The sequence below is a fragment of the Penicillium mononematosum genome (assembly GCF_028829835.1).
Source record: "Penicillium mononematosum strain IBT 11891 chromosome Unknown utg000001l:1.0-4488741.0:1.0-4491989.0, whole genome shotgun sequence".
Taxonomy (NCBI): domain Eukaryota; kingdom Fungi; phylum Ascomycota; class Eurotiomycetes; order Eurotiales; family Aspergillaceae; genus Penicillium; species Penicillium mononematosum.
In genome coordinates, this window is record NW_026643271.1 from 1,669,930 (window position 1) to 1,692,567 (window position 22,638).

Here is a 22,638-nt window from a genome sequence, read left to right on the forward strand (position 1 = left end):
TGGTGTATTTAGGGGTGGCTGTGTTATAGGCTTTGGAGATGTGTCAACGTTCGAGGGTGGCAAGGAAGACGCGCCAACGCGTTGGATTTCTCGATGCGCGAGTGTGGGGGCTTGGCGGTGATGTCTACTCTACTTCGACATGATTTCTATTTCGATCTTCGCTTCTACAGTAATGCGTATTACAATTTACAGTTTTGGTGGGTTAATTTGGAAAAGAGTCATTTTACTGATGTTTTTATACCACTGAAATTGAGATCGAACCGAGGGAAGGATGGAATGCCAACATAAAACGCCCACTTTTTGGTATCCAGAAAGATAGAATCAAATGAGATAATGAGTTCATAACACGAGCAGGAAGAACAGCCCTTACTCGGCCATCTCCTCGTCATCACCTTGTCCGTTGCCCCAGAGACCCTCGATACTGAACTCCTTGGCCCACTCGGTGACGACCGCGACCTTTGTCGTGTCGACGCCAGCCTCAACATTGCCGGCAGGAGCATCCGCCGAGACCACAGGAAGCACGGGTGCATTGGCCCAGCCTTGGATGCGGCCATCTCTCCAGTCGTTGATAACGGTCATAGCAGCGCTCTCGATGTTGGGCACACCACGCTTCCCGAGACGGCCGCGCTTGCGGGCCACCTGGACCAAGAAGTCGGTGGTCTTGTCGCCATTTGTGGGGAAGAGTGCGGTGATGCCGTACAACTCGAGCATCTTGGCGAGGAGGTTCTCCGATGAGGATAGACGCTTCATCAGGAGGTTGACTGCGGGAATGGGATCCTCGATCTGCTTGGGTGGTACAGCGTTGAGGAGAATCAGACGCGCCTGCTCTTCTTGCTTCTTGTTCTTCTTGCCAGACTTATCACTGGAGCTGGGGAAGACGATTCCAGGCGAGTCAATCAGCTTGAGCTTGCTGTCCAGCTTGACCTGGCGCAGGCTAGTGGTGACGCCAGCCTCGGCGCCTGTCGGGCATGCGTTGCTCGAGCCCTTGTTCAGACGTGCAGTGAGTGCGTTGATAACGGACGACTTGCCCACATTGGGGTATCCAATGACACCGACAGAGATGGCTCGCTTCAACTGCTTGGCGCCAGCGTATGACTTGAGGGCACGGAAGAGCGTATCCGAAGTACCCTTGACTGTCAACTGCTTGTGGTCGAAGCTGTGTGCGTTGGCAGTGGTACCGCTGGATGCCTTAAGGGGGAGAGTGGGGAAGGAGCGGCGCAAGTGAAGCAACCAGCCCTTGAGCACTGGGGGTGGAACCAGATCGATCTTGTTCAGAATAAGAATCAACCGCTTATTGCCACCATCTGCCATCATAATTTCGCGCTCAATATCCTTAGAGCGGGTGCCCTCGGGGTCACGGGCATCGAGCACGTAAAGCACGACATCGGCGTTGTCGGTGACCTGCTTGAACACCTTGTCGAATTGGCGTCGTGAGCTCTCCTTTGAGTAAGACTTTGAATTGACCAATGGCGGGGCAGATTCATCAATAGTTGCGCCGCCCTCCTCATCATCCTCGTCCATCTCATCGTCGTCGTCTTCATCTTCCTCCATGTCCTCGTCCTCGCTTTGGTTATCGTCATACTCCACGGCACGGGCGCGTGCTGACGCGAGAAGAGCAGCCATCGGATTCGAATCGTTGCCCTCGGCATCCATATCATCATCCATCATGTCGTTCTCGTCGATATCAACAGCCTCAGTGCCAGCCTTCGCGGGCAGGCCTTCAGCCTTGCGGGCTCGTGCCTCCTCGCGAATACGCTGTTGCTCCTCGGCCTTCATGCGCTTCCGCTCTTCGATGTCATGGAGGAGCTTATCCTTGTTGGGGAAAAGATTGGGAATGCCCGGGTCCTTCTTGATCTTTGACCGCCATTCGGGGTTCTGCAGAGAGAAGAGTCAGAACCTTCGATCAGAATCATTGTGGAGATATTGTCTGAAATACCTTTTTTGCGAGCTTTCTTTGCTTTCTCTGCTTCTGAACGGCAGACTTTTCGATCTTATGTCTAAGGCGGACGGGAACCCGCTTGGAAGTCTTGCCTGTAGACCGTTAGAATTGCGCCTCAGGACCGCGTAAACGAGTGGTAAAAAAAATTGTATCATACCGAAGCCACTCTTAGTAACCATTTTGAATGCACGTATTTGTTGATCACAAAAAAGTGCACAGCAAACCCTCGAAGTCTGTCCGCAGCGGGAGTAGAAAAAGTTGAGTGCCAAGATTTCCCAGCCGATAAGCGGATTAGCAGTTGGGCCGATCTCCGAATTTTTTTTTGAATGACTAAGCTTGCGGGACGGTTGCCAAATTAGGTATGTAACCGGCGTCGGGGAAGCAAGAAATATATTTGACGCCTCAGCTTCTATGCTCTTCTCTTGAAGTTCTCATTTCTTATTGTTGATACATTAGAGAAAAATTCCCAACGGCTTTCGTCTTGTCTTTCACTTGACATCGGTTTCCCTGTCTACTCGCCATTGTCTGCGCGCATCAACTCTCCCCGCATATCCATTTCCCCCACCATGTCCTCAACAACAGGATCATTCTCTGCGCCTACGCAGGTCCACACATTCGATGGTCTTCTTTCTGACTTCGATGGCACAATTGTGGACTCCACTGACGGTATTCTATTCCCATTCGAGTCCTCCTACGATCAATTGGAACCAATGCTAACCATCCGGTGTTAAACAGCAATTGTGAAGCACTGGCACAAGTGAGTCATAAGACCCACTGCAACATGACCTCCGCGAACACAACTTTAACATAATTTGCGCATTAGAATTGGCGACGAGCTCGGCGTCGACCCCAAGGTTATCCTCGCGACCTCTCATGGCCGCCGCAGCATCGATGTAATGGGTCTATACGACCAGACCAAGGCCAACTGGGACTGTAAGTCTACCGGAAATTCTGCCAGCCTAACCATAGGATATAAACTGACAACATCCTCCCGCCACAGATGTCAATGAAATCGAAGGCCGCATCCCGAAAGAATTTGGCTCCGACGCCGTCGAGATCCCCGGCGGCCGCGACCTCATCGCAGCCCTCGAGACCTCAGGCGCAAGATGGGGTGTTGTAACGTCCGGCACGCGCCCTCTAGTCGACGGCTGGCTGGAAGTTCTCGGTCTCCCACACCCCAAGAACTTGGTGACAGCAATGGACGTACCGCTCGGCAAGCCGGACCCGCGCTGCTACCTTCTCGGCCGGAAGCAGCTTGGCATTGAAGAGTCAACCTCGATTGTCGTGCTTGAGGATGCACCGTCTGGTATCAAGGCTGGTAAGGCTGCTGGTTTCAAAGTGATTGCGTTGACAACGACGCATTCGCTGCAGAAGCTTCAGGAGGCTGGCGCGGATTGGATTGTGGAAGATTTGAGGAGCATTTCGGTCAAGGCTGTTGTGGATGGCCAGGTTCAGATCGAAATCAGGAACGCGTACCAATAGATGGTCGTTGTCGTTTCGGTTTCGCCGATTCGCTGCTGCATGCGCAGGGGTGTACTGTTGCGAACGCAACTGCGTAACGGGTTCCTTCGGAGTTGGACGCACAGCGTAAATGTGTCATTGTAAAGATGTCATGCCTTTTCTAGAATTAACGCGCACTACATACAGGTTGGATTAGTATATATTCAAATTCTTTTACACTTTGTTATCAATCCTTGGTTTATTGGGAGCGTGGATATATTTTTTGCCTAGAGAACTTGCAAACTGGCAAATGTCTATCTGCCATTTGGTCGTATTCCTGGAAGACGAGGACTGTAGCGACTGGTGCTGAAAAATGGTACCTTGTATCTACGTACGTAGAGAGGGAACGTAATTTTTTGGGCTGCTGTCTCAGGCTATGGAGCTGGTTCTGACGCCCATTGGCCTTTTAATCGGGGCTAGATGCTCCCCGACCGCAAGCACTAGGCTCTGCATATCCTGAAATGGTAAAAGATACAGAGTCTTGAAGCAGCTCAGCTGGTTCCCCGGGCGGGGATGTAATCGGACCAGGCAAGGTGCGAGATGCAGGATAGAAGTACGTATGCACGGGTTCCACTACAACCCACCATGTGTAGATACTTTGAAGCAGGTATGGAGCTCACCGCAGCGTTGCACACGGATCGGCGATGCTATCGTTGCAGTACGAAGTCCGGATTGATTTAATGACAGCTGACAGGTCTCATAACAAGGATGGTGGCTCCTCTAGATGATTCGGCCAGCAAGGATCAAGCTGTATAGCTGTTGACACGGTAACTGGACGCCCTAGAGCACCATGGCGTGCGTGGTGGTCACCTTTCGTAGGTATGCAGCTACGCAATCCTTGCAGCTTGAAGCCGAATTTCTTCGCCAGAGCGTTACAGCATGCAAATGTACCTGCTACTCACATCTGGTCCAATCATTTGGGCAGGGCGGGCCGCGAACTACCGTTCATGCACGCTTGAGCCTTGGGTGGATATGAAACCAGACTGTGAGCACGGAAATGTATCACCGAAGAAAGTGACTTCAGGTTTGGGAAAAAAGAAATCCCTGATCTGCTCTTATTGGAGCTGGGCGTTCTAGGGCCTGCAGCTGTACGGAGGAGAAACCACTGCAGCTGCAGCCAGCTCTTTCGGGAAAGGGGTTAGATGCTCACGAGGATATGGATACTCTTTCGTCCCGGCAACTTTGGAACAACAGCATTCGGCAGATGTCATTGGTGGGTCAAGTGGTCTTGGAGATGGACACATCCTCCCTGACTCGGGGAACCTGGGGCGGGAGCGAATGTTCTCTCCAATGGTGTTGAGGAAGGCCACTCGCCCGGTGAGAACAGCATGCAAGGGGGCTAGGCTACATCCCGCGCAAGAGAGTCGGGAAGAGGCGATGTTCAAATGCAGACTCCTGAATATCGTCACAATTGACTGAACCAAGAAAGGCGATGTGGAAGAGCGCATTCGCTCCAAACCGGAGGGGCTACTCGTCTACGAACCTATTACGTTGTACTCCGTAATCTGTATAAAGATGTGTGATGACGGATGAGGGGTAAACTGCAGTCTCATCACATAAAAGCAGGTTGTGTTCTCATGCGCTTTCCAATTCCGATCTGGACCACGCCATGGGGATGCACCGGGTTGGATGGCACGTCCAATCATGTTGTAGACCGTTCCTTTGTGGCTCGTTCTGTAGATTATTCTGCGAGCTGGAGCACTGGCCTCACGAAATTGACAAATACTGAATTCCATCCTTGGAAGGTTATATGCAGGGCGCTCGATATGGTTGCGCACCGCCACAGACCCCTTCTCAGCGCCACAAGGGATACACGAGGATGGCTGCGGGGATCTATCACATTGATAGATCCGCACAGCTCAGCCACTTGGCTTCTGGCCGAAATACTCCGGACGCCTAAAATATCCTGGCTGACGAGTTAAGAAAGACCACTAGGTCATGCACCGCTATGGATAGGGGTTTGATAACATAATCCGAGGGTGGAAGACAATCCGACCTCGGAGGATCAAGTCACCCTCAATGAAGGTTTGAAACCCGAGGGATATTTGATTTTGCTATCACATTGTCGATCACATCAAGTTTCCCCCGGGGAATTATTCCTCTCCTTTTCATTTTCGCACACTTACGGAGTACTATGTGGTTGTTGCAAGATCCGATATTTGAGATTGTGTTCCCGGCGTAACGGTTCACCTCAGATCCAATCAATAGTCGGATGGGGCGGAGGGATCCGTGCGAGAAATACGTTACGGATCGACCCAGGGGTCGTCATAGCAGATCCCCCGATCCCCCGAATTTTTACGAAGTACGGAGTACTATGTTGTCGTACAACATAGCTCTCTGTGCAACATTACTGTAATAGCCTAAATAGGTATTAAACCTCCGTACCCAGTACGATAATACACCTTTGTTCTACTTTATACTCCGTACTTCGTATATTACGTAGCATTTGAAGGCGTAGACCAGACATCAAGAATTCTCGGACGGACTGGAGTGATATCAAACTGGTCCGTGTCCACGCCTCTCGGGATTTGCCTATGATGTACTCCGTACGGAGGACTGTTCTCGCCATCACTTTGGACCATGAGACCATCTTGTGGGTGGGTTGGTGGGGCATGATGTGCCAAGATGAAAGTGAGCACAATCGCCCAAAAGAGGAGTCATGAATCCATCGTAGGTCTCGTCGGGCGTGATGCGCGGGCAACGATACGCGCCCTGATGCACATGAAGCTTGAATGGGAAACCGACAGCTAAGGTTTACGTCGTCACAATCACGTCCATCACAGCGTTACTTCTAAAGAGCAAGCACAATGACACAGCACGGTACAAAGTTTGAGGGAAAGAAAATCACGTTGTTATGGGATATTCTCATATGATCTACCCACTACGTGGAGCTGCTAGTAGCCTCAAACAAGGTCATTGCTATAGATTTTTCTCCGGATCAATCCTCCCTGGTGTCAATCACTCCACCCTAGACTTCTGGTCTATATAACTGGTGCACTAGGCATGATCAACCTTGGATCACTGTAGCGTTGACGGATTTTTGGGTCAGATCATGCTACCGGATAGAGCAGTCAAAAGGTAGATCACTAAATTGGGGAGGGGTACGCTTCTAGCTTGCAGCTAGAGCAGAGGTTCCGCTACACCGGTTCATTGTTGCCTTATTCTCTCCGGGTTCCACTATCCATGTGTCGACGAGGTCAGAGTTTGGGTTTCTACGCGATCCTATGAGAAGGCAGGCATTTGGGGGTCTCTCGGCTCCATATTTTAGATTCGTCGCCCAGGGATCTTGAATTTTTGCTGCCAATGGTTCTATACAAAGTAAAAAATTATAAAATGTCCACTATGCACAACATACAATGTACAATGTGACTGTCTAACTGCCATATTAAGCGTGGGATGAAACAGAACTGAGACAGAGAAAAGAAAAAAAACCATAATGCCAAGGGCAGTCTCCGGATGTCCGGGCAGTGATCATCTTTAGGCGCATGTGCATGTTAAGGGGGTGGACAAAGTTGGGGCTGCAACCCTCGTGACTTGCGTGCATAGAGCGACTTATTTCAAGACGTTTAGCGCTTGTCGAGCAGGGTCCAACCAGATTCCCGGGGGAAAAAAAGACAAGATGGTGTCGCACCTAGAATATAGTTGGAGCCTGGAGGAAGCCGAATAACAGGGGGCACAAAATATTCCCAAAGAGGGGGCGCCACTCAAAAGAAAGAGATAAATAAGAAAAGCTCGGCAGATCCTTGAGTGATCGACGGGGGATCTGTCAACTATTGATGTTTAGTTTATCTTGGCCGACTGCACATGCGCCCGCGCTAGTATAGATCTGTGCTAGCGGAAAGGGGAACCTGGTCAAACACTGTCAGATACTCCGTATGGATACGGAATAGTTGACACTTGGTTGCTTCAGGAGTCAATAGTCTACGGAGCATTATACAACGTACCTTTGTAGATAGAGTAGACATCATCGTTCCCCATCATCATGACGATCCTCGAATCATACAACTGTATTATTATACTCCGTACCGGGCTGCGCCCGATCGTCTGACCCGGAGCACCGGTCTCCAGTCACCCCGGTACGAGGGAACACTTAGGAAGACTCGACCGGGATGTTTAGGGAGGGAATGTGACTACCTAAAGCAGATTGATTATGCAAGTCCGATCACCGTACGGAGTACTCCCCGATATCTACAACTTGATAACGTCTTATGTATAACTTCTTCAGCTACAAACATACACAGTACCCAGTACAGCATACAACATCGCACATAAATTAGGTACTTCCTAGCAGATCCACTGATGTTTCTTCCCAAATTAAATTCTTCTATAGTGGACATGATTTTCTTTGCAGCGATGGGCACCTACTGGGATCAGACATGACGCTAATGCAGGAACTGGGATTTTTTGCGTTTGCGTTATTTTGGTATGTGGAATTCACGGGTTACCAGGTGGGTGGTGCTCAAGCCCTGAAGAGACATTATATTGGTTGTATCACTTCGTACATACAGTAAATTACCGCGGGAGGCATCCGACCCAAACTCGGCTCTCCGCACTTGAACCCTGGATCACCTTTGTTTACTCCGAAGCTTACTATATTGTATACGAAGTACGAAGTACATTACATGTATCTTTAGTGCTGCTATTATAGCAAGTATGCACAGATATTGACCGGCATTCGCCATGATTATCCATCAGAGATTTGAATCGGTCGGATAGGGTTTCATGGAGGCTACTATTCTATTTTTCCTTTTTCTTTTCAGTCACACGTCCATGGTGGAATGTGTTCACGAGGGGTGTCTGGACGGGGTCGGAATTATGTTCTGGGCCAACTCTATTCTGGAAAAAATCAATTTAAAAAAAATCGATGGTAAAGGATACGTAAAGAATAAGAATAAAATAAAGAATATTAAAATCAAATCAAAATGTGACTCTGCTGCAAGAGTCAGGCCGCCACCCCCTACCGAGCGGGTGGTAGCGCGACTCCACGGGCTAAAAAAGGATGAAATACGGTGGGTAACTCAGCCTTCAATTGGTGTGGGTTCTTTGCATCATTGGATTGTTAGATGGGGAGAAAGAGACAATCCCAGATCTGAATTACTTTTCCCAATTGCAATTCTGGGTTATTTTTATGTATTTTAATATTTAATATATTTTATATTTTTATATACACAATACTTGATCGAAGTACGGAGGAGAGGTACCCACAATCCCGGTACTCATAGTACATAAGTCTCATGTACCCAGTATAGGCACAGACCTTCGCAAGATCGTTTCGTCTGATTACCACCCGTTACTGAACAATACCCACCCACCACCCAATTATACCACACTGTTCGGCAGTTCTATACCGCGCTTTACTAGCCGTCACCCCCGATCTTCCCCCCAGCGCCTCCAAACTCCATCTTCCTTTCTCTTCATCCTTTTCCTTCCCACACCAGTCTTTCCTTTACGTTCCTTGGGCTCTTTGCTTTTTTTCTTTTTTTTTTTTGGTTTCTTTTTCCATGCACACTCTTTTGGGTCCCTAACTCCCAGTCTCTCCTTAACGTCAACCATTATCACAAGCTACCACTGCCTCATTTCTTTTTCTTGAATCACGGACTGCCCGTACTGCCACTCTTTACATTTACAATCAAGGTCCCTGTCTCCATTGCCATAGGTTGACCGAACCGAATCTACTTCATGATATAGACCTCATTCCTCGAAGCTGCCACTTTCTTGTGCAGCATTTCCATCCCCGTCTCTCTCTATCTCTCGCGCTTCTACAACTTCCTCTCTCCTATACCTGCCTACTCCCTTGTTCAGGCCGCCATGAGCTATATTCACCCCTCATGGAACTACCACGGTCACCAGGGCATCCCAATGGACCAACACATGGCATATGACCCGTCCATGGTCCCTCCTCCGATGATGCACCCTATTGACGGCTATATGTACCCTCACCCGCCAATGGAGATGATCGACTACTACCACCAACCGATTATGGACTACGACGAATACACAGAGAATTTGTCGAGACCACGGTTGACCAAGGAACAAGTTGAAACCCTGGAGGCTCAATTCCAGGCTCATCCGAAACCAAGCAGCAACGTTAAGCGTCAATTGGCGGCTCAGACAAATTTGAGTCTGCCTCGCGTTGCAGTAAGTAGAACTAGACGGAACCTTCTTGTTTACGCAGGGAGCTAACTGAATGAACAGAATTGGTTTCAGAATCGTCGCGCCAAGGCCAAGCAACAGAAACGCCAGGAGGAATTTGAAAAGATGACGAAGGCCAAGGCCGAGGCTGAGGAGGCTGCTCGCCGAAAATCAGAGACCTTGGATCAACTGTCTGGATCTCGAAAGGGATCAATCGCAAATGAGGAATCGGAGAAATCTGCCACTCCTAAGCAAACACCTACCTCTACATCCAGTGGCCATGCCAAGACAGATTCCACATCCAGCCGTCCCAAGCACCACAAAACAAAGAGCGAGTCGGCAAGAGAAGCAACTTTTGCGTCTCTACAGAGGGCGCTGAATGCTGCTTGTGCTGCGCGGGATCGATTCGGTCGCCGGATCAACCCGCGGAGCAAGAACGAGTCTGTTCCCGAAGAGGACGAAGAAGAAGAGGCAGTGTCCCCTGGCTCAATGCCACCACCAAAAGCGGTCACTCCAGCTAACGACCATGGGAATCTTGCCAACATAAACTCTTCCTTTTCGGGTTGGTCTGGTATCAAGGAAGAACCAGCTTCCTGGGGATCCGCCGAGCACAATGACAATGTGGGATACAGCACTACAGAGCAGACCTCATATTCCACTTGCCACCAATCAATGGCAGAGATTTCAAATCCTTCGCACTCCATGCAACAGAACTTGGACGTGTATTCGAACCACCTGCCCCCTCACACGGAAGAGTGGTCTGAGGACAGGGAATCACGACACGACAACCTTGTCTACAGCAACATGCAGTATCCGATGCCCATGCAGGCACCAGATATCTCGGTCACACGTCGTGAGTCTTCCAGTGCGCTGACTTCCTCACTGGAGGGCATCGGAATCTGTACTACCGGCCAATCTGGGCTGTCTCAACCTGTCGATCGAGTAGAAGCAACTTGGAAGGAACCCGGCAAAGAGCTTGACCTCGCCGCACGCCGCAAGCGCCCTCGCCCCGCTGCCATTGGCACCTCAGGAACTCGTCCTTTGGTCAACTCGACCTCGATGTCTTCGCTATCGCCTACCGCTCGTATGCCTAGCTCCGGCGCTGGCAACTCGATGAGACAATCTAAGTCAACTCAGAGCCTCAACTCCCGGTACGCCGGCGTGAGGAAAGCGTCGGCTGCGCAGCGGTCTCCACTTAATTTTACTTTCGCGGATTCCGGGTCTATCAAGAAGGCCGAGAAGATGCTGCGACCTTCGATCTCGACCACTAGCCTAGCTCCACCAACTCCCTTGACTCCGCAAGACCTCCAGCATTTCATGCCTGCCTCCCCCACGGATAGCAACTACTGCTTGTCGGCCCACTCCACAGCCCACTTCTTCCCTACCTCTCAACCCATGCAGGTTAACATGGCATCACCTCCCGCTACGCCACTGGATATTTACTCCCCTTTCCCTTACCAAAACGTGGCCCCGCCAATGTCGGCTCCGGCTCAGGTCTCTTCCTTCCCCGAATATCTCACATGTGACTCGGTTCCCATCCCAGCCCGCAGCTGGGCCGACACTGGTTCTATATCTTCGCCTGAGTACCCGGCGGGTCTTCAGGTGCCGCATTCAACCACAGTCTCGCCCATGGGCTATAACGCGACCACTGACCATACCGGACAAGCTTTTGGCATGGAATCGGTCTCTGGCTCGCCGTCTTTGATCTATTCGATCGAAGATACCGATATACCAGGCTCTGCCGAACTCGCAGAGAGGAAGCGGCCTGAATTTATGATGCACGAAATTCCCCGAGCACGATACCCACTTTGGTGGTCATCACTTGTCATCGATGCAGAAGCCGAAAGCCTACACGTTCGCGAACAACACGACGCCAAGTAACTACCCTTCCTAAGGGAAGGTCTCTTGGCCTTTCCCTTACTATGGATGTATGAGAAATGCGCGACAACTTTTGGTGTTTTTGGGACGAGTTCACTACGCAAAATTTTCGCCTTCGCCTTCGTTTTCCAACACTTTCCCTTAGGGAGATGTTGTCTACCTAACCCTCCGTGCGCGGAGGAGCACTGTCATTTTATGCCTTCTATATACTTTTTTTTCGTGTCTCTTTATTTGGGGTGTATTCGCCGGGTTTTTATATATTTGGAGCATTCCTTGCATGTTGTTTATTGGACTGGGATTGTTTTTGTTATTTTTGGTGTCTGATAAGACCTTTTAATTTCCGCCGAGCTCCCTCACGGGAACTTCGAGACCTTTTTACCTTCTACCTTTGACCTCTTTTTATTCCCGTGATTTGGAATCGGGATTTGTGGATGGGATTGAAACTTGGGTTTGCATATGGCTTTGGCAGCATTTGGCTTATTTTTGACATTTTCCACGATACATACATTTGTTACGTACGTATCTATACTATCTCATAGCTCTCAATCAAAAAGGGGGTGATCTCTTACATTTTTGGCATTTACCCGAAATGAACCTCCGAGAACGAAATGACGATCAACCAGCACACGGTTATGGCTTGGCTATTAGTTCAGGCCCTCTGTACAACATCTTTCTAGCTCGCTTTCAGGAGTCCTCGGAGATATCCCCCAAAGGTATGTACTCCGTAGTCCGCACGTCGTACAATAATGGATACAACACGTGCGCCAAACCATAGGTTACTGTGTCCGGAACCTTGGAACGCGGAAAAGCGCCCCTGGCACTCGCGGTAACCTTAACTACCACGTGCGCCAGTGTCTTCCAAGGTTCTTATTTGAGTATAAAAGGAACATATTTGTCGATCTCATCTCAAGCGAGGAAAAAAAATAACAGAACAAAACTCTTTCTGGAAACATTGGAATTGAAATCCGCGTATCTCCGTCTTTCAATGAGACTCTCCACCCTCGGTTCAGCCCTTGTGGGCCTAGCTGTCGCGCAGGCATCGACCATCAATTACACCACGGTCACAGGCTATTTTCTACAGGATGAGGAGTCGACTGATCCCACTACATTTGACTATGTGAGTGACGCGCAAATTCTGGCGAATCAAAGTAGTTAAGCTTCAAAAACTATCTCTTTGTCGATGCCTTAACTGGTCATGTACTCGGTCCGCTAACGTGCCCAGACAGCGGAGAATTTCGGCCTGATCGGCCGCGCTTATCCCGCAGACAACGAGCACAAGAAACACGGGTCTCTGACCCAATGGGAGCGTTTCTACCACCAGGTTACTAAGTTAAATGAGCATTCGCCCAAGCACGTTGAATATAAGGTTTTGTTCCTTGGTCGACATGGGGAAGGGTGGCACAATGCTGCCGAAAGCTACTATGGAACACCAGCGTGGAACGTAAGTGCTGCCTACGACCTTAATGTCCTCGGGTGCAATCTAACCATCTCCATCCAGTGCTACTGGTCCGAACTCAACGGCAACAGCACAGCAAGCTGGGCAGATGCCGACCTCACACCTGGCGGTATCTCACAAGCGCTCAAGGCAAACGAGTTCTGGCAAAAAGAGATAAACGAACAGCGAATCCACACACCAGACCACTACTATGTCAGCCCTATGACACGCGCTCTGAAAACCGCCAACCTAACTTTCACGGGCCTGGACATGCCCAAACATAGCGCGGCCTTCAAGCCGACCGTGAAGGAACACTTCCGTGAAGGAATCAGCGTCCACACCTGCGACCACCGCCGTAGCCGCAGCTACATCCACGACCTATTCCCGCACTGGCCCATTGAGCATGGGTTTACCGAGGAGGATGAGCTGTGGAATGGCGTGACGGCTGAATCTAGTGGCGCGCAGGATGTGCGGAGCGCCCAGGCTTTGGGGGATGTCTTCTTTACTTCGTCCAAGAAGAAGTCGTTTGTCTCGATTACGTCGCATTCGGGTGAGATCTCCTCTATTCTGAGGGTTATTGGACACCGGACCTTCAAGCTGAGTACTGGTGCTGTTATTCCGGTGTTGGTCAAGGCTGAGAAGGTTGACGAGGAACCGGCTACCTCTTCTGTGCCTTGGGAGGTGAGTCCGCACTGTACTGAGCCGCCCGTTACTTCGGTTACGGCTTGTGTTTGTCCTTCCAGTGCGGTGCCTGTTACGACGCCTTTGGCTACGGGTTTCTAGGATGATTTTCTTGTACGGGGGTAGACTCCGACATACACACAAATTAAGCGTTCTGTGATAACTTTCGGCTTTATGCGACCTCTCATTCCTTACAGGATGACGTAGGTCACCGTCAGTATTCGATCCATTTTGGTTAAGATAATATAAGATTACTTACATTCGAGACTCTTCAACATTGTTTCTTAGATATCTCTTTTTAGGTAACTTTAGCATATCCTGATCTCTTTTTGATGTCTTTTTAAAGCTCTTGTTGGACGGATATCTTTGAGATGTCCATTCTTCCTCCCCACGCTCTATTAGTGTTTAACCACCTGGGTGGTAAAAAGATGTGGAAATGTCATAACATGGCATAGACCAAGTAAAAAGAAAAAGAAAGCGTCCCCGGGAAGGCTCGAACTTCCAACCTCCTGATTAACAGTCAGACGCGCTAACCAATTGCGCCACGGAGACTTGATTGTGGCGAAGGTCAGTGGGGATTGTTTCATTAGTGGAGATCCGAACACAATGGCTCTGTGTTTCACCACGTACTACCAAGAGTAGGTTGTACGAACAGACCAAGCTCGGTACTATAAACGGGAATGGGAGCGGGGTAGAATTGGAATATGACTAGAGCACTACCTAAGTACATTGTCTCATAATGTACTACAACTACAAAGATCGGAAATATGTGTGGATGGCAAAACCTTGGAACTTGCAAGGTTTGTGAGGCTCCGGGTGCTTCCATGGGAAGTTCCTTTTCTTTAGTTCGCCCCGATTGGTCAATAATTCTCCTCGCTCCACCATGATTGGTCCACTCTTGGGGTTTGATACAGTGAAGATCGCTTTGAAGTTGCTGCATATCACGATCGATCTATTTCGCTTTGCTGTTGCCTGGTCCAAATTTGTTCGACCTTCTACTCAATTATCTCACTGTTTCTTGAAGATTGAAAGATCAGTATCGGTATGTGAAAGGCGCCTATGTCGAGATTGGAGAAATGAGACGCCAGCCCTTGTCCTTCCCATACTCTTGTGATGTGGATTTGCTTCACTATATCTTTCTCGGCGTTACGCCGTTACGCGTTACCTGGGAAATTCCTTCGTCACCTTTCATTGGCCGAAAGCATGGCATCCGTCACAAGACACGGCGGTGCCTGTGCAATCAGCACGACACTCTGCTTGCCTCAGGCCCAGGCTACCATAACAAGCTGGCTTTCATCAAGACAAAACTTTACCCTTTTGTTTACTCGCAGTGAAGCATCCTGGCATCCTTGTTGACCCCCTGGTACGTGTTGCGCTGTTCCTGGATCTTTTCGGAGTCAATCACAGCAATGGATCCATCGCAAGCCCAAAGCCCGCCCTCGTCGCGGCTATCTGCGATGGTCTTGAGCAACTCGCCGTCAGATCGGCTGGCTGTGATGGCCTTAAACAGCTCTCCCTCGGAGCAGCTAGCTGCAATGGTCTTGAACAGCTCGCCCGCTCAGCAGGCTCCACCTGATGCTCCGCGTGATGCTCCTACTGAGGTTCCCTCCTCTCGCACCTCTTTGTTTGGTAACGCCTCCCCTTCTTGCACTCCTCCCTTGGTCGAGAGTCCTTCTTCTTCCCCCACCCCAACCCCTCCCAGTACACCTTCCCCGCTGGACAGGCGCCTATCTAACAACTTGAATCGTTCTCCTTCGCGGACTCCTCGTGATGACGCCCAGTCTGATCAAACCTCTGGAGACTTTCCTTACTTGCCAAGAGAGCCATCGCTCCCGTATGAAGCTTGGGAAAATGTGAGTAATACCTTGGGTCAATTAATAGGGCTCAGAAGTGCTCAGCCAGCTAACTTGATCTCAGGTCTTTTTTGCCACGCTTGCTAGTGACTCGTATGAGGAATATGACTTCGCTTATGGGGATGTCTTTGAACACCCGGCGACCAAAAAGACCCTTTCGACTCTGAGACTCGTGAACCGAATCTGGAACCGGATTGCGAGTCCTCTCTTCTTCCGATACATCCAGGCCGTCGTCGGATACTCTGCTGGTCGACCTCTTGATAGCATTCTAAGGATTTCCGAAAGCCCATACGCCCTTTACGTGCGCGACGTGCGTTTTGGTTTCGTGGGGGCATGGCTTCCAGGGCTGGATTACGATCGGTACATCGACGACTTGGCAGCAGGAGCTCTTCCAATCCTGATCAGTCGTTTCCAGAACATTCAAACATTGCGGTTGCAAACACCCACCGTGGTGGACACATTCAGTGAAGAAGGACAACTCAAGCCGCCGATGCTGGCCAAGCTGACAAACGCTCTTGTGCATACCTTACGCTTGGTGCCTGTCCCGAGACTGAGATGTCTCCATATGTCTATGCCCACCACCGCGGAATTTGCCCGTTTCTTCGAGTCGAATAGTTACGCCAGGAGCTTCACCAATGTTTTCGCCCAACTCGAAGAGCTACACATCACGATTAATGACAGCACCGGCCCTGATGGCAGGCGAGAACCAAAATGGCCCCGCTCAGTGATCAAGGCCAAGTATCCGCTCGATCGATTTGCTCCGTATCTCGTCCAGCTCATCGCTTACGCGGAACGGATCCAGGTCTTCAGTCTAGATGCCCGTACCTGGTTTGACGTGTCCGATCTGGAAGCAGAAAGCCTCACTAAGCTGAAAAGCTTCCGGCTCGAAGGTGTGAGAATCAAGGACGAAACCCTCAGACAGATTTTCATACAGGCTCGGGATACACTGCGTCGCGTTGAGTTGGTCCACGTTCGGCTCATGTCTGGTACCTGGCAGGATGTTTTCGATCATTATGCGCTTCCTCCGGGGAACCTTTCGTGGCTTCGGGTTGATGGATGTGGCTATTCGACGACAGGTGCCAGTGCCAAATATGCGGGTTATTCACTCTCGCGCTACCCAACAGCACTCTGGACCCTCAATGGCCGCGACTGGTTGGCTCTTACGCACTGGAGATCGGTGGTGAATAGAACCCGTCAACGCAGGAGACTGCCGAGATGTCCGCATTGCTTTTTTCCATCAATTAACCCGATTCATCATATCTAATTAGGGGGGATACTTAGGGGGCAGGATTTCCGGAACAAAGAGGTCACGGGAGGTGATATCATGATTTGTGACTGCTGTTCTTGATTTCTTGCCTAAGCCGGAGATGAGCTTTCTTGGGACTTTCCCTTGAGGTATCTATCTGATAACTATCTACTCTGCTTCCTTCGCCTGGTCGTCTAGATCTCCAGGGATGTATGTAAGGAATTTTTTTCTTGATCCTACGTCTGGTCGTCTCAATCTCCAGACATGACACATGTATTTTCTTTTTCCTTTTCTTTTCCCCTCCCTTTTCGTGCCCAGATGTCCTTTCCTAGGTTTGGTTGATGAGTGTGCGGTATCATAGTGTCGTGGCTCAAGCGCAGGAGGAATAGAAGCTAGCCCGTCACTTAATTATTTACATGGGTAACTACCTAGGTACCTAGGTAATTGGTGAATAATTATTCAATCAGATGATTATTTCCGGGGCTGCACCTATGCCAGGGTACTGAGTCGGGTTCAGGGCAATATTTGCCACCCGTCACACGATATCGGGACCTGAGTAGTCCCTCTGCCTTATGTTACATCAAGGTCGACCGTTCTTCAACAATTAAGTCTCCGTGGCGCAATTGGTTAGCGCGTCTGACTGTTAATCAGGAGGTTGGAAGTTCGAGCCTTCCCGGGGACGCTTTCTTTTTTGCTTTTAATCATATCCACGCTTTTATTTCAAGTAGGCCTATTTTTCCTTTTGTCTTGTGAATTCTTTTTTTTTTCCCGAGATTGTCTGGTTAGGTAGGTAAGGTAGGGTGAAGTTGGTTTAAACTCAAGTCGAACCTTATTTATTGTACTATATCTATAGATGTATACCTAGGTATGGCCTTCCTGTTTAAAGTTATCTATATCGGGTACCGTATCAAACCTTTCATTTTGCTCGACATTGAAATAAGATACTATTTATATCTCGGTCGTGTTTAAGATGTAAGAGGAAATACTTATCGATGCTGGGGGGGCATCGATGATAGATATGCCGCTTAACTGCTACGTGATCTACGGCTATGGTATGGTGGTATCAGATAATATAGTTTCATGGACTGAACAAACTATTTCTGTATGACTCTGCTTATTGTCTGGTACGAGTAGGTCTTGGTTGGCTCGGGGTATTCGGAGGCACCGGTAGCCAGGGATGGCTTTGTTAATGTTAATGTGTGGATACGAGAATAACCACTTAGCTAGTCTATAGTGTTTCCGTCACGATTTCTGTGCATTGTTCGAGGCATGTATAGGGTAGTTTTATTATATGGGACCGTAGATACTATCTATAATGCCAGTTCATGTATTGTTCGGATTTGGACACGTCTGTTGATGTTGGATTGTCTATATATTGTACGCCGTAGGGATGATAAACACCACCAGTGGTGTTATTGAAGTATTTAAATCTATAGCATATAAGATACTTACCGTGGCATGGAAGTAGATTGGCTGGCTCGAGCAGGTACCGTTGGATTTGAGATTCGCTAAGGGCATGTTATTATTGCTCTCCTGTGGCGAAAGCTCTAGGGGTCCCTTGTGGCTTAATAGCCCCTTTTACCCGATTAGCTTTTATTATCACCTATGTATCCTAGTTTCGCATGGTACTGACAAGCTTGTTGGTATATGGCATATAGTGACTCCGAACTCTGTGGTATACCTGGTGGCTGCTTGGTTGGTTATATAGTCCGGGGCTATTGATGGTCCTTTCTTATAGTAGGTTCAGGATATTGTCTCCCCGATGGTTTATTTTTCTCCGTTGGCTGTGCCCACCAGGCATCTAGTAGCTAGAACGAACAAGCTCGAGCCTTGTCGGATGAAGTTATCGTGGTGATATATATATATTCACATAGACAATGACAATGACAGCTCGAGGCTAATTATTTTTTTCCCTCTCCCTTTATACCTTTTTGCTTGGACATAAATAGGTACACATATTTTAGAAGATTTTCAAAGTCTTCCCCATTTTTGCTAAGCAGAGGAAGTTGCATTGTGTGCATGATAATATGCTGCGCGATATGAGGGGCTGTTTCTACCACAGATGAACTTGCTTATAATGTCAAAGTCCTGTAGCTCTTTCAACGAACACGTCTCCGTGGCGCAATTGGTTAGCGCGTCTGACTGTTAATCAGGAGGTTGGAAGTTCGAGCCTTCCCGGGGACGGTTGTTTTTTTTTTTTTGGTTCCGTTCCATATTCATAATATGGAACTTCCATGTATTTTGCGCCCTATCTCAATCAACCAAGCAGAGGAAACGCTGAACCATGATCGTATTTTTTGCATAAGACAACCATATTAAGCATTTACCTACACTGTAACTACAAGGAAACAGTCTGGAAAGCAAGGTGCCGCGGCTATTTGAATACTGAGAAAACCATTTAGGATTTATGAGAGGGTGAGAGGAAAAACAAGTCAGAGTGGAGATCCCATGCCAAGTGAAACCGGCGGAAGAAACATAATATGTATGAAGAGCAGCAGTAGACTTGAGTAGAGAAGAGAAACTGTCATTTGATAGGTATACCAACAAGCAAGGGTGAAGCCTTAATATTGATACATAGGCAAGTACAGGGCAAGGAGATGCAAGCAAACAAGGACCACACATTTCTTTAAACAGCCAAGAGACAATCAGACATCCTGGCCGAGACACAAGAAAAATAGACTGTCCACAGCGATTCACCTTCTATGACCATGTATAAGAAGTAAAACAAGAAACGTACATACTCATAACCCTGTAACACTCTGTCCAAAAGGGTAAGAATAAACGCCGAGCATAAGGACCCAAAGCCGGTAAAGGCATACCAAGAGAACAAGGGAAAGATGAGAATAAGTAAACAAAGAAACAGGTACATCGACTAAGTACAACTCAACAAAGGGTATAGGAAGGTTGGCCCAGATTAACATTAACCGAACATACTTCACCATGGGATGCAGCGAAGAAGGCAGTGGAACACTGGAACAGGAGAATATTTCAGATATGAAAGCATGTGGTGAAAATGAAGAAAAAAAAAAAATCACGCCTCAGATGATAGTGTAAAAACTGGTAAAAAGAAAACGCCAATCTAGATAACGCCGGCCGCCGTAAGCTAGTACGACCACCCACCTCCTAAGGGGCTGCCAGACTGGCCCGGTTGAGGTTGTCCGGGTTGCATCGGGCCACCCGGTCCGGCAGGCCACCCAGGCATACCATTGCCTGCCATGTTCATTGCAATACCCGCCTGTTGAGGGTTTCCACCCATGAAGGGTTGGCCCTGGTTGGGTGGATACATGGCTCGTGCCATGCTCGGATAACCGGCCGGGTTGGCTCCCGGATATCCCATGCCCTGCATACCCTGAGTCTGCGGCGCTTGAGGGTGTTGCATCTGGGAATATTGCTGAGGCATCTGAGGTATTGACTGTCGCTGTTGGTTGCGAGGAGACTGGTGGGGGTGTTGCTGCTGCGGATGATGCCCGAGGGGCGATGGGCTTTGTTGCGGAGCTGCAGACATTTGTTGACCATACTGAGACATTCCAACGCCCTGGTGTCCCGATGACGGCAACGGAGATGGCTGTGGCTGTGGGGGTGGCTGTCCCCAAATCTGCTGTTGTTGCGGTGTATATCCGTATGGTGGAGCTTGACCCATACCACCGCCCATGGATGGGTTGGACCGCTGTTGCATAAGATTGGGCTGCATATTTGGTGGGATCCTCAGGGGAGCCTGTCCAGCGGACTGGGGGTGGGGCTGTTGGGGGGTAGTTTGGTTGTCCAGCCATCATTGGATTAGGCTGCATGGGGACCTGCTGAGGGAGCATATGCTGCGTATGAGCGGGATTTGGCATCCCGGCCGAGGGCATCTGTGATACTTGAACAGGCTGTGACACAGACAGACCAGACTCAAGAGCAGCATTAGACTGGGTCTCTGAAACCGGGGCCTCGCGGGGCTTGGAGTAAAATTCATCCAAGCCCTTTTGGCGGAAACTGCGCTGAATGCTCAGCATTTTGTTGAAATCAGACGTGTGTTGGGCTTGATTCATGAGGTCTGCTGCTGAACTAGTTTGCGTGCGGTCGTGGTAAGCTTGCCCGGTCAATTCCTGGCGTGCACGAGGCATGACAGTGTAATCCCGCAGCCGCGGGTCATCCGTCGTCGACATTTGAATCATGGGGACTGGAGCTAGGGACAAAGAAGATTCGGAAGTATCCAGCGAGAGCCCGTGAGGCAATGGCTCGATGGCATTACTGTAGACAACATCGTTATGAGGCAGCGCCGGCAACATGTTTGTGGCTGGCTCTGACACGGAACCATCCCGAGCCTTGGCTGCCCCAGGGCGCTTCTCACCCGCGAGGTCATCCTCCGTGAAGCCCTGCTTCCTAGCCTTGGTTTCCCAGTAGTCATCTCGAACGCGACGGCCATTCACAATTACCCGGCTCCCGAACTGGCGGAACATGGATCTGGCTGAGACGATAGCGATTTGGCGGGACCGATAGGAATACGGCAGGATATCTTGCTGGATAAGATCGTCTTTCTCAATCTGGGAAGCAATGATTTTATGCAACGATCGGTTCTTGTTGAACAAAAGATATGAATCACGGTAATTCAACACCCTCGCACACTCAGTTGCAAGCATGAATAGCTTTCTGCCCCGGAGGGGAACGCGGAATGTCCGGCATTTGTATTCGCGGCCACCCAGCGGATATCCCATAGGATCCGCCTTGGTCTCTCCTGCTTCATCAAACTCCTTAGGGATGTACTCATCGCCTTCTTCATTCAGCTGGTCTGATGTGTGATCTCTCACAGTAGGGAGCGCCTTGACCAGTGCTTTCGTTGGTGTGCTTTTGCTGTCCGGTGATGCAAGAGACGGCGACCCGGCGGTGGCTTGCGATAGTGGGCGTGCTTGCATTTGAGGGGTTTGAACAGGAGTGCTTGCGATGGCCTGGTCACTAGAACTTGGCCTAGGAGTCTTTGGGGGACGGCCACGCTTGCGGCGACTTTGTTCCTCTAGAAAACAAAGGCAATGTTAGCATCCATCTCATGAAGTATAGAAGCTGTGACTAGGCAAGGTGCAAGCGCTGGGAAGATAGCATGGTTCTGGATGGAACCCATTGAGAATGCTTTCCCGCTGCCCCACGTACCATCATCCTGACCCCCCCTCGGCATGTCTATTTCCCATGTGGTCTGGAGTGCGACTACGCTTGACACCACGGGGGCTTGCTATTGCATGGGAATGTGCTGGTAGGGCAACAGAGACTAGGAGGGGTATCAGTTTGAAGCAGTGATGGGGATACCCAAGGACACGAGACAATGAATAGGAAACATGTGATTCATTCCATCAAAGTGACCCCATCCATAAGAAAACAGGACGCGCGCGAGAATTTGTGATTGAGGGCAAAATAGGCACGAGGCCAAGGCAGCAAGGAATGCGATAAGACACATACCGGAGTTGCTCAAGTTTGCGGGATCGATGGTCCCCGAGCCATCAATAATATCCATACCGTTCATTGTGGATAAGTGAGACGTGCCATACATAGCGGGTCGAAGGTCGGACGGTTAGAGCGCCCGTCGCAAGATTGCGCGTCAGGTTAACGCGCAAGGTACCTGGGCGGAGGAGGTATGAAAAGTGGCGCAAGAGAGCAGGGGAATGCTCATGCAAGACTTTCAGACCTCTAAGGTAGATTTAGGTCAGGTCGTCAGAAGCTTGTAGCCTTCTAGGTAGGATCTCGGATGAACTTGGGTTTGAGAGGGGAAGGGACTCGAGGCGGTGAAGACGGGAAGCCTGAGAGTTCAGGTGTTCTGCAAAGAGGACGTGTTATTAAATAGGGAAATATAATCTCACGCAAATCAAGATTTCGAGTCTTTCTATTATGTCTCTATCGAGAAGAACTCAGGTCTTGCAAGGGGCAACAGGCAAAGGGGAAAAAAGAATAAAATAAAGTAAAAAGAATAAAACGATCGTCTCGTGATTGGTCACGAGCAGAAACA

The 22,638-nt window shown here is 49.5% G+C and overlaps 6 protein-coding genes across 6 annotated transcripts; 4 read left to right on the forward strand and 2 right to left on the reverse strand.

The window, feature by feature from the left end:
* Nucleotides 1-366: 366 nt before the first annotated feature.
* On the reverse strand, nt 367-2,118 carry N7519_000594 (GNL3/Grn1 family GTP-binding protein; the record flags this gene model as incomplete). The annotated part of the gene is made up of 3 exons (XM_057287372.1): nt 367-1,875; nt 1,937-2,031; nt 2,097-2,118. The coding sequence occupies 3 exons, from the start codon at nt 2,116-2,118 to the stop codon at nt 367-369; spliced, it is 1,626 nt and encodes a 541-aa protein (XP_057153455.1).
* Nucleotides 2,119-2,505: 387 nt separating this feature from the next.
* Nucleotides 2,506-3,421, forward strand: N7519_000595 (HAD family hydrolase; the record flags this gene model as incomplete). The annotated part of the gene is made up of 4 exons (XM_057287373.1): nt 2,506-2,605; nt 2,675-2,696; nt 2,763-2,872; nt 2,940-3,421. The coding sequence occupies 4 exons, from the start codon at nt 2,506-2,508 to the stop codon at nt 3,419-3,421; spliced, it is 714 nt and encodes a 237-aa protein (XP_057153456.1).
* Nucleotides 3,422-9,247: 5,826 nt separating this feature from the next.
* On the forward strand, nt 9,248-11,452 carry N7519_000596 (homeobox domain-containing protein; the record flags this gene model as incomplete). The annotated part of the gene is made up of 2 exons (XM_057287374.1): nt 9,248-9,577; nt 9,635-11,452. The coding sequence occupies 2 exons, from the start codon at nt 9,248-9,250 to the stop codon at nt 11,450-11,452; spliced, it is 2,148 nt and encodes a 715-aa protein (XP_057153457.1).
* A 982-nt stretch (nt 11,453-12,434) lies between these two features.
* Nucleotides 12,435-13,667, forward strand: N7519_000597 (phosphoglycerate mutase family protein; the record flags this gene model as incomplete). The annotated part of the gene is made up of 3 exons (XM_057287375.1): nt 12,435-12,566; nt 12,672-12,890; nt 12,948-13,667. 3 exons carry the CDS (start codon nt 12,435-12,437, stop codon nt 13,665-13,667), a joined length of 1,071 nt encoding a protein of 356 aa, XP_057153458.1.
* A 1,307-nt stretch (nt 13,668-14,974) lies between these two features.
* Nucleotides 14,975-16,682, forward strand: N7519_000598 (uncharacterized protein; the record flags this gene model as incomplete). The annotated part of the gene is made up of 2 exons (XM_057287376.1): nt 14,975-15,418; nt 15,483-16,682. The coding sequence occupies 2 exons, from the start codon at nt 14,975-14,977 to the stop codon at nt 16,680-16,682; spliced, it is 1,644 nt and encodes a 547-aa protein (XP_057153459.1).
* Nucleotides 16,683-19,767: 3,085 nt separating this feature from the next.
* On the reverse strand, nt 19,768-22,158 carry N7519_000599 (putative nuclear localization protein; the record flags this gene model as incomplete). Its single annotated transcript, XM_057287377.1, has 4 exons — nt 19,768-20,403; nt 20,459-21,657; nt 21,847-21,906; nt 22,095-22,158. The coding sequence occupies 4 exons, from the start codon at nt 22,156-22,158 to the stop codon at nt 19,768-19,770; spliced, it is 1,959 nt and encodes a 652-aa protein (XP_057153460.1).
* Nucleotides 22,159-22,638: the final 480 nt, after the last annotated feature.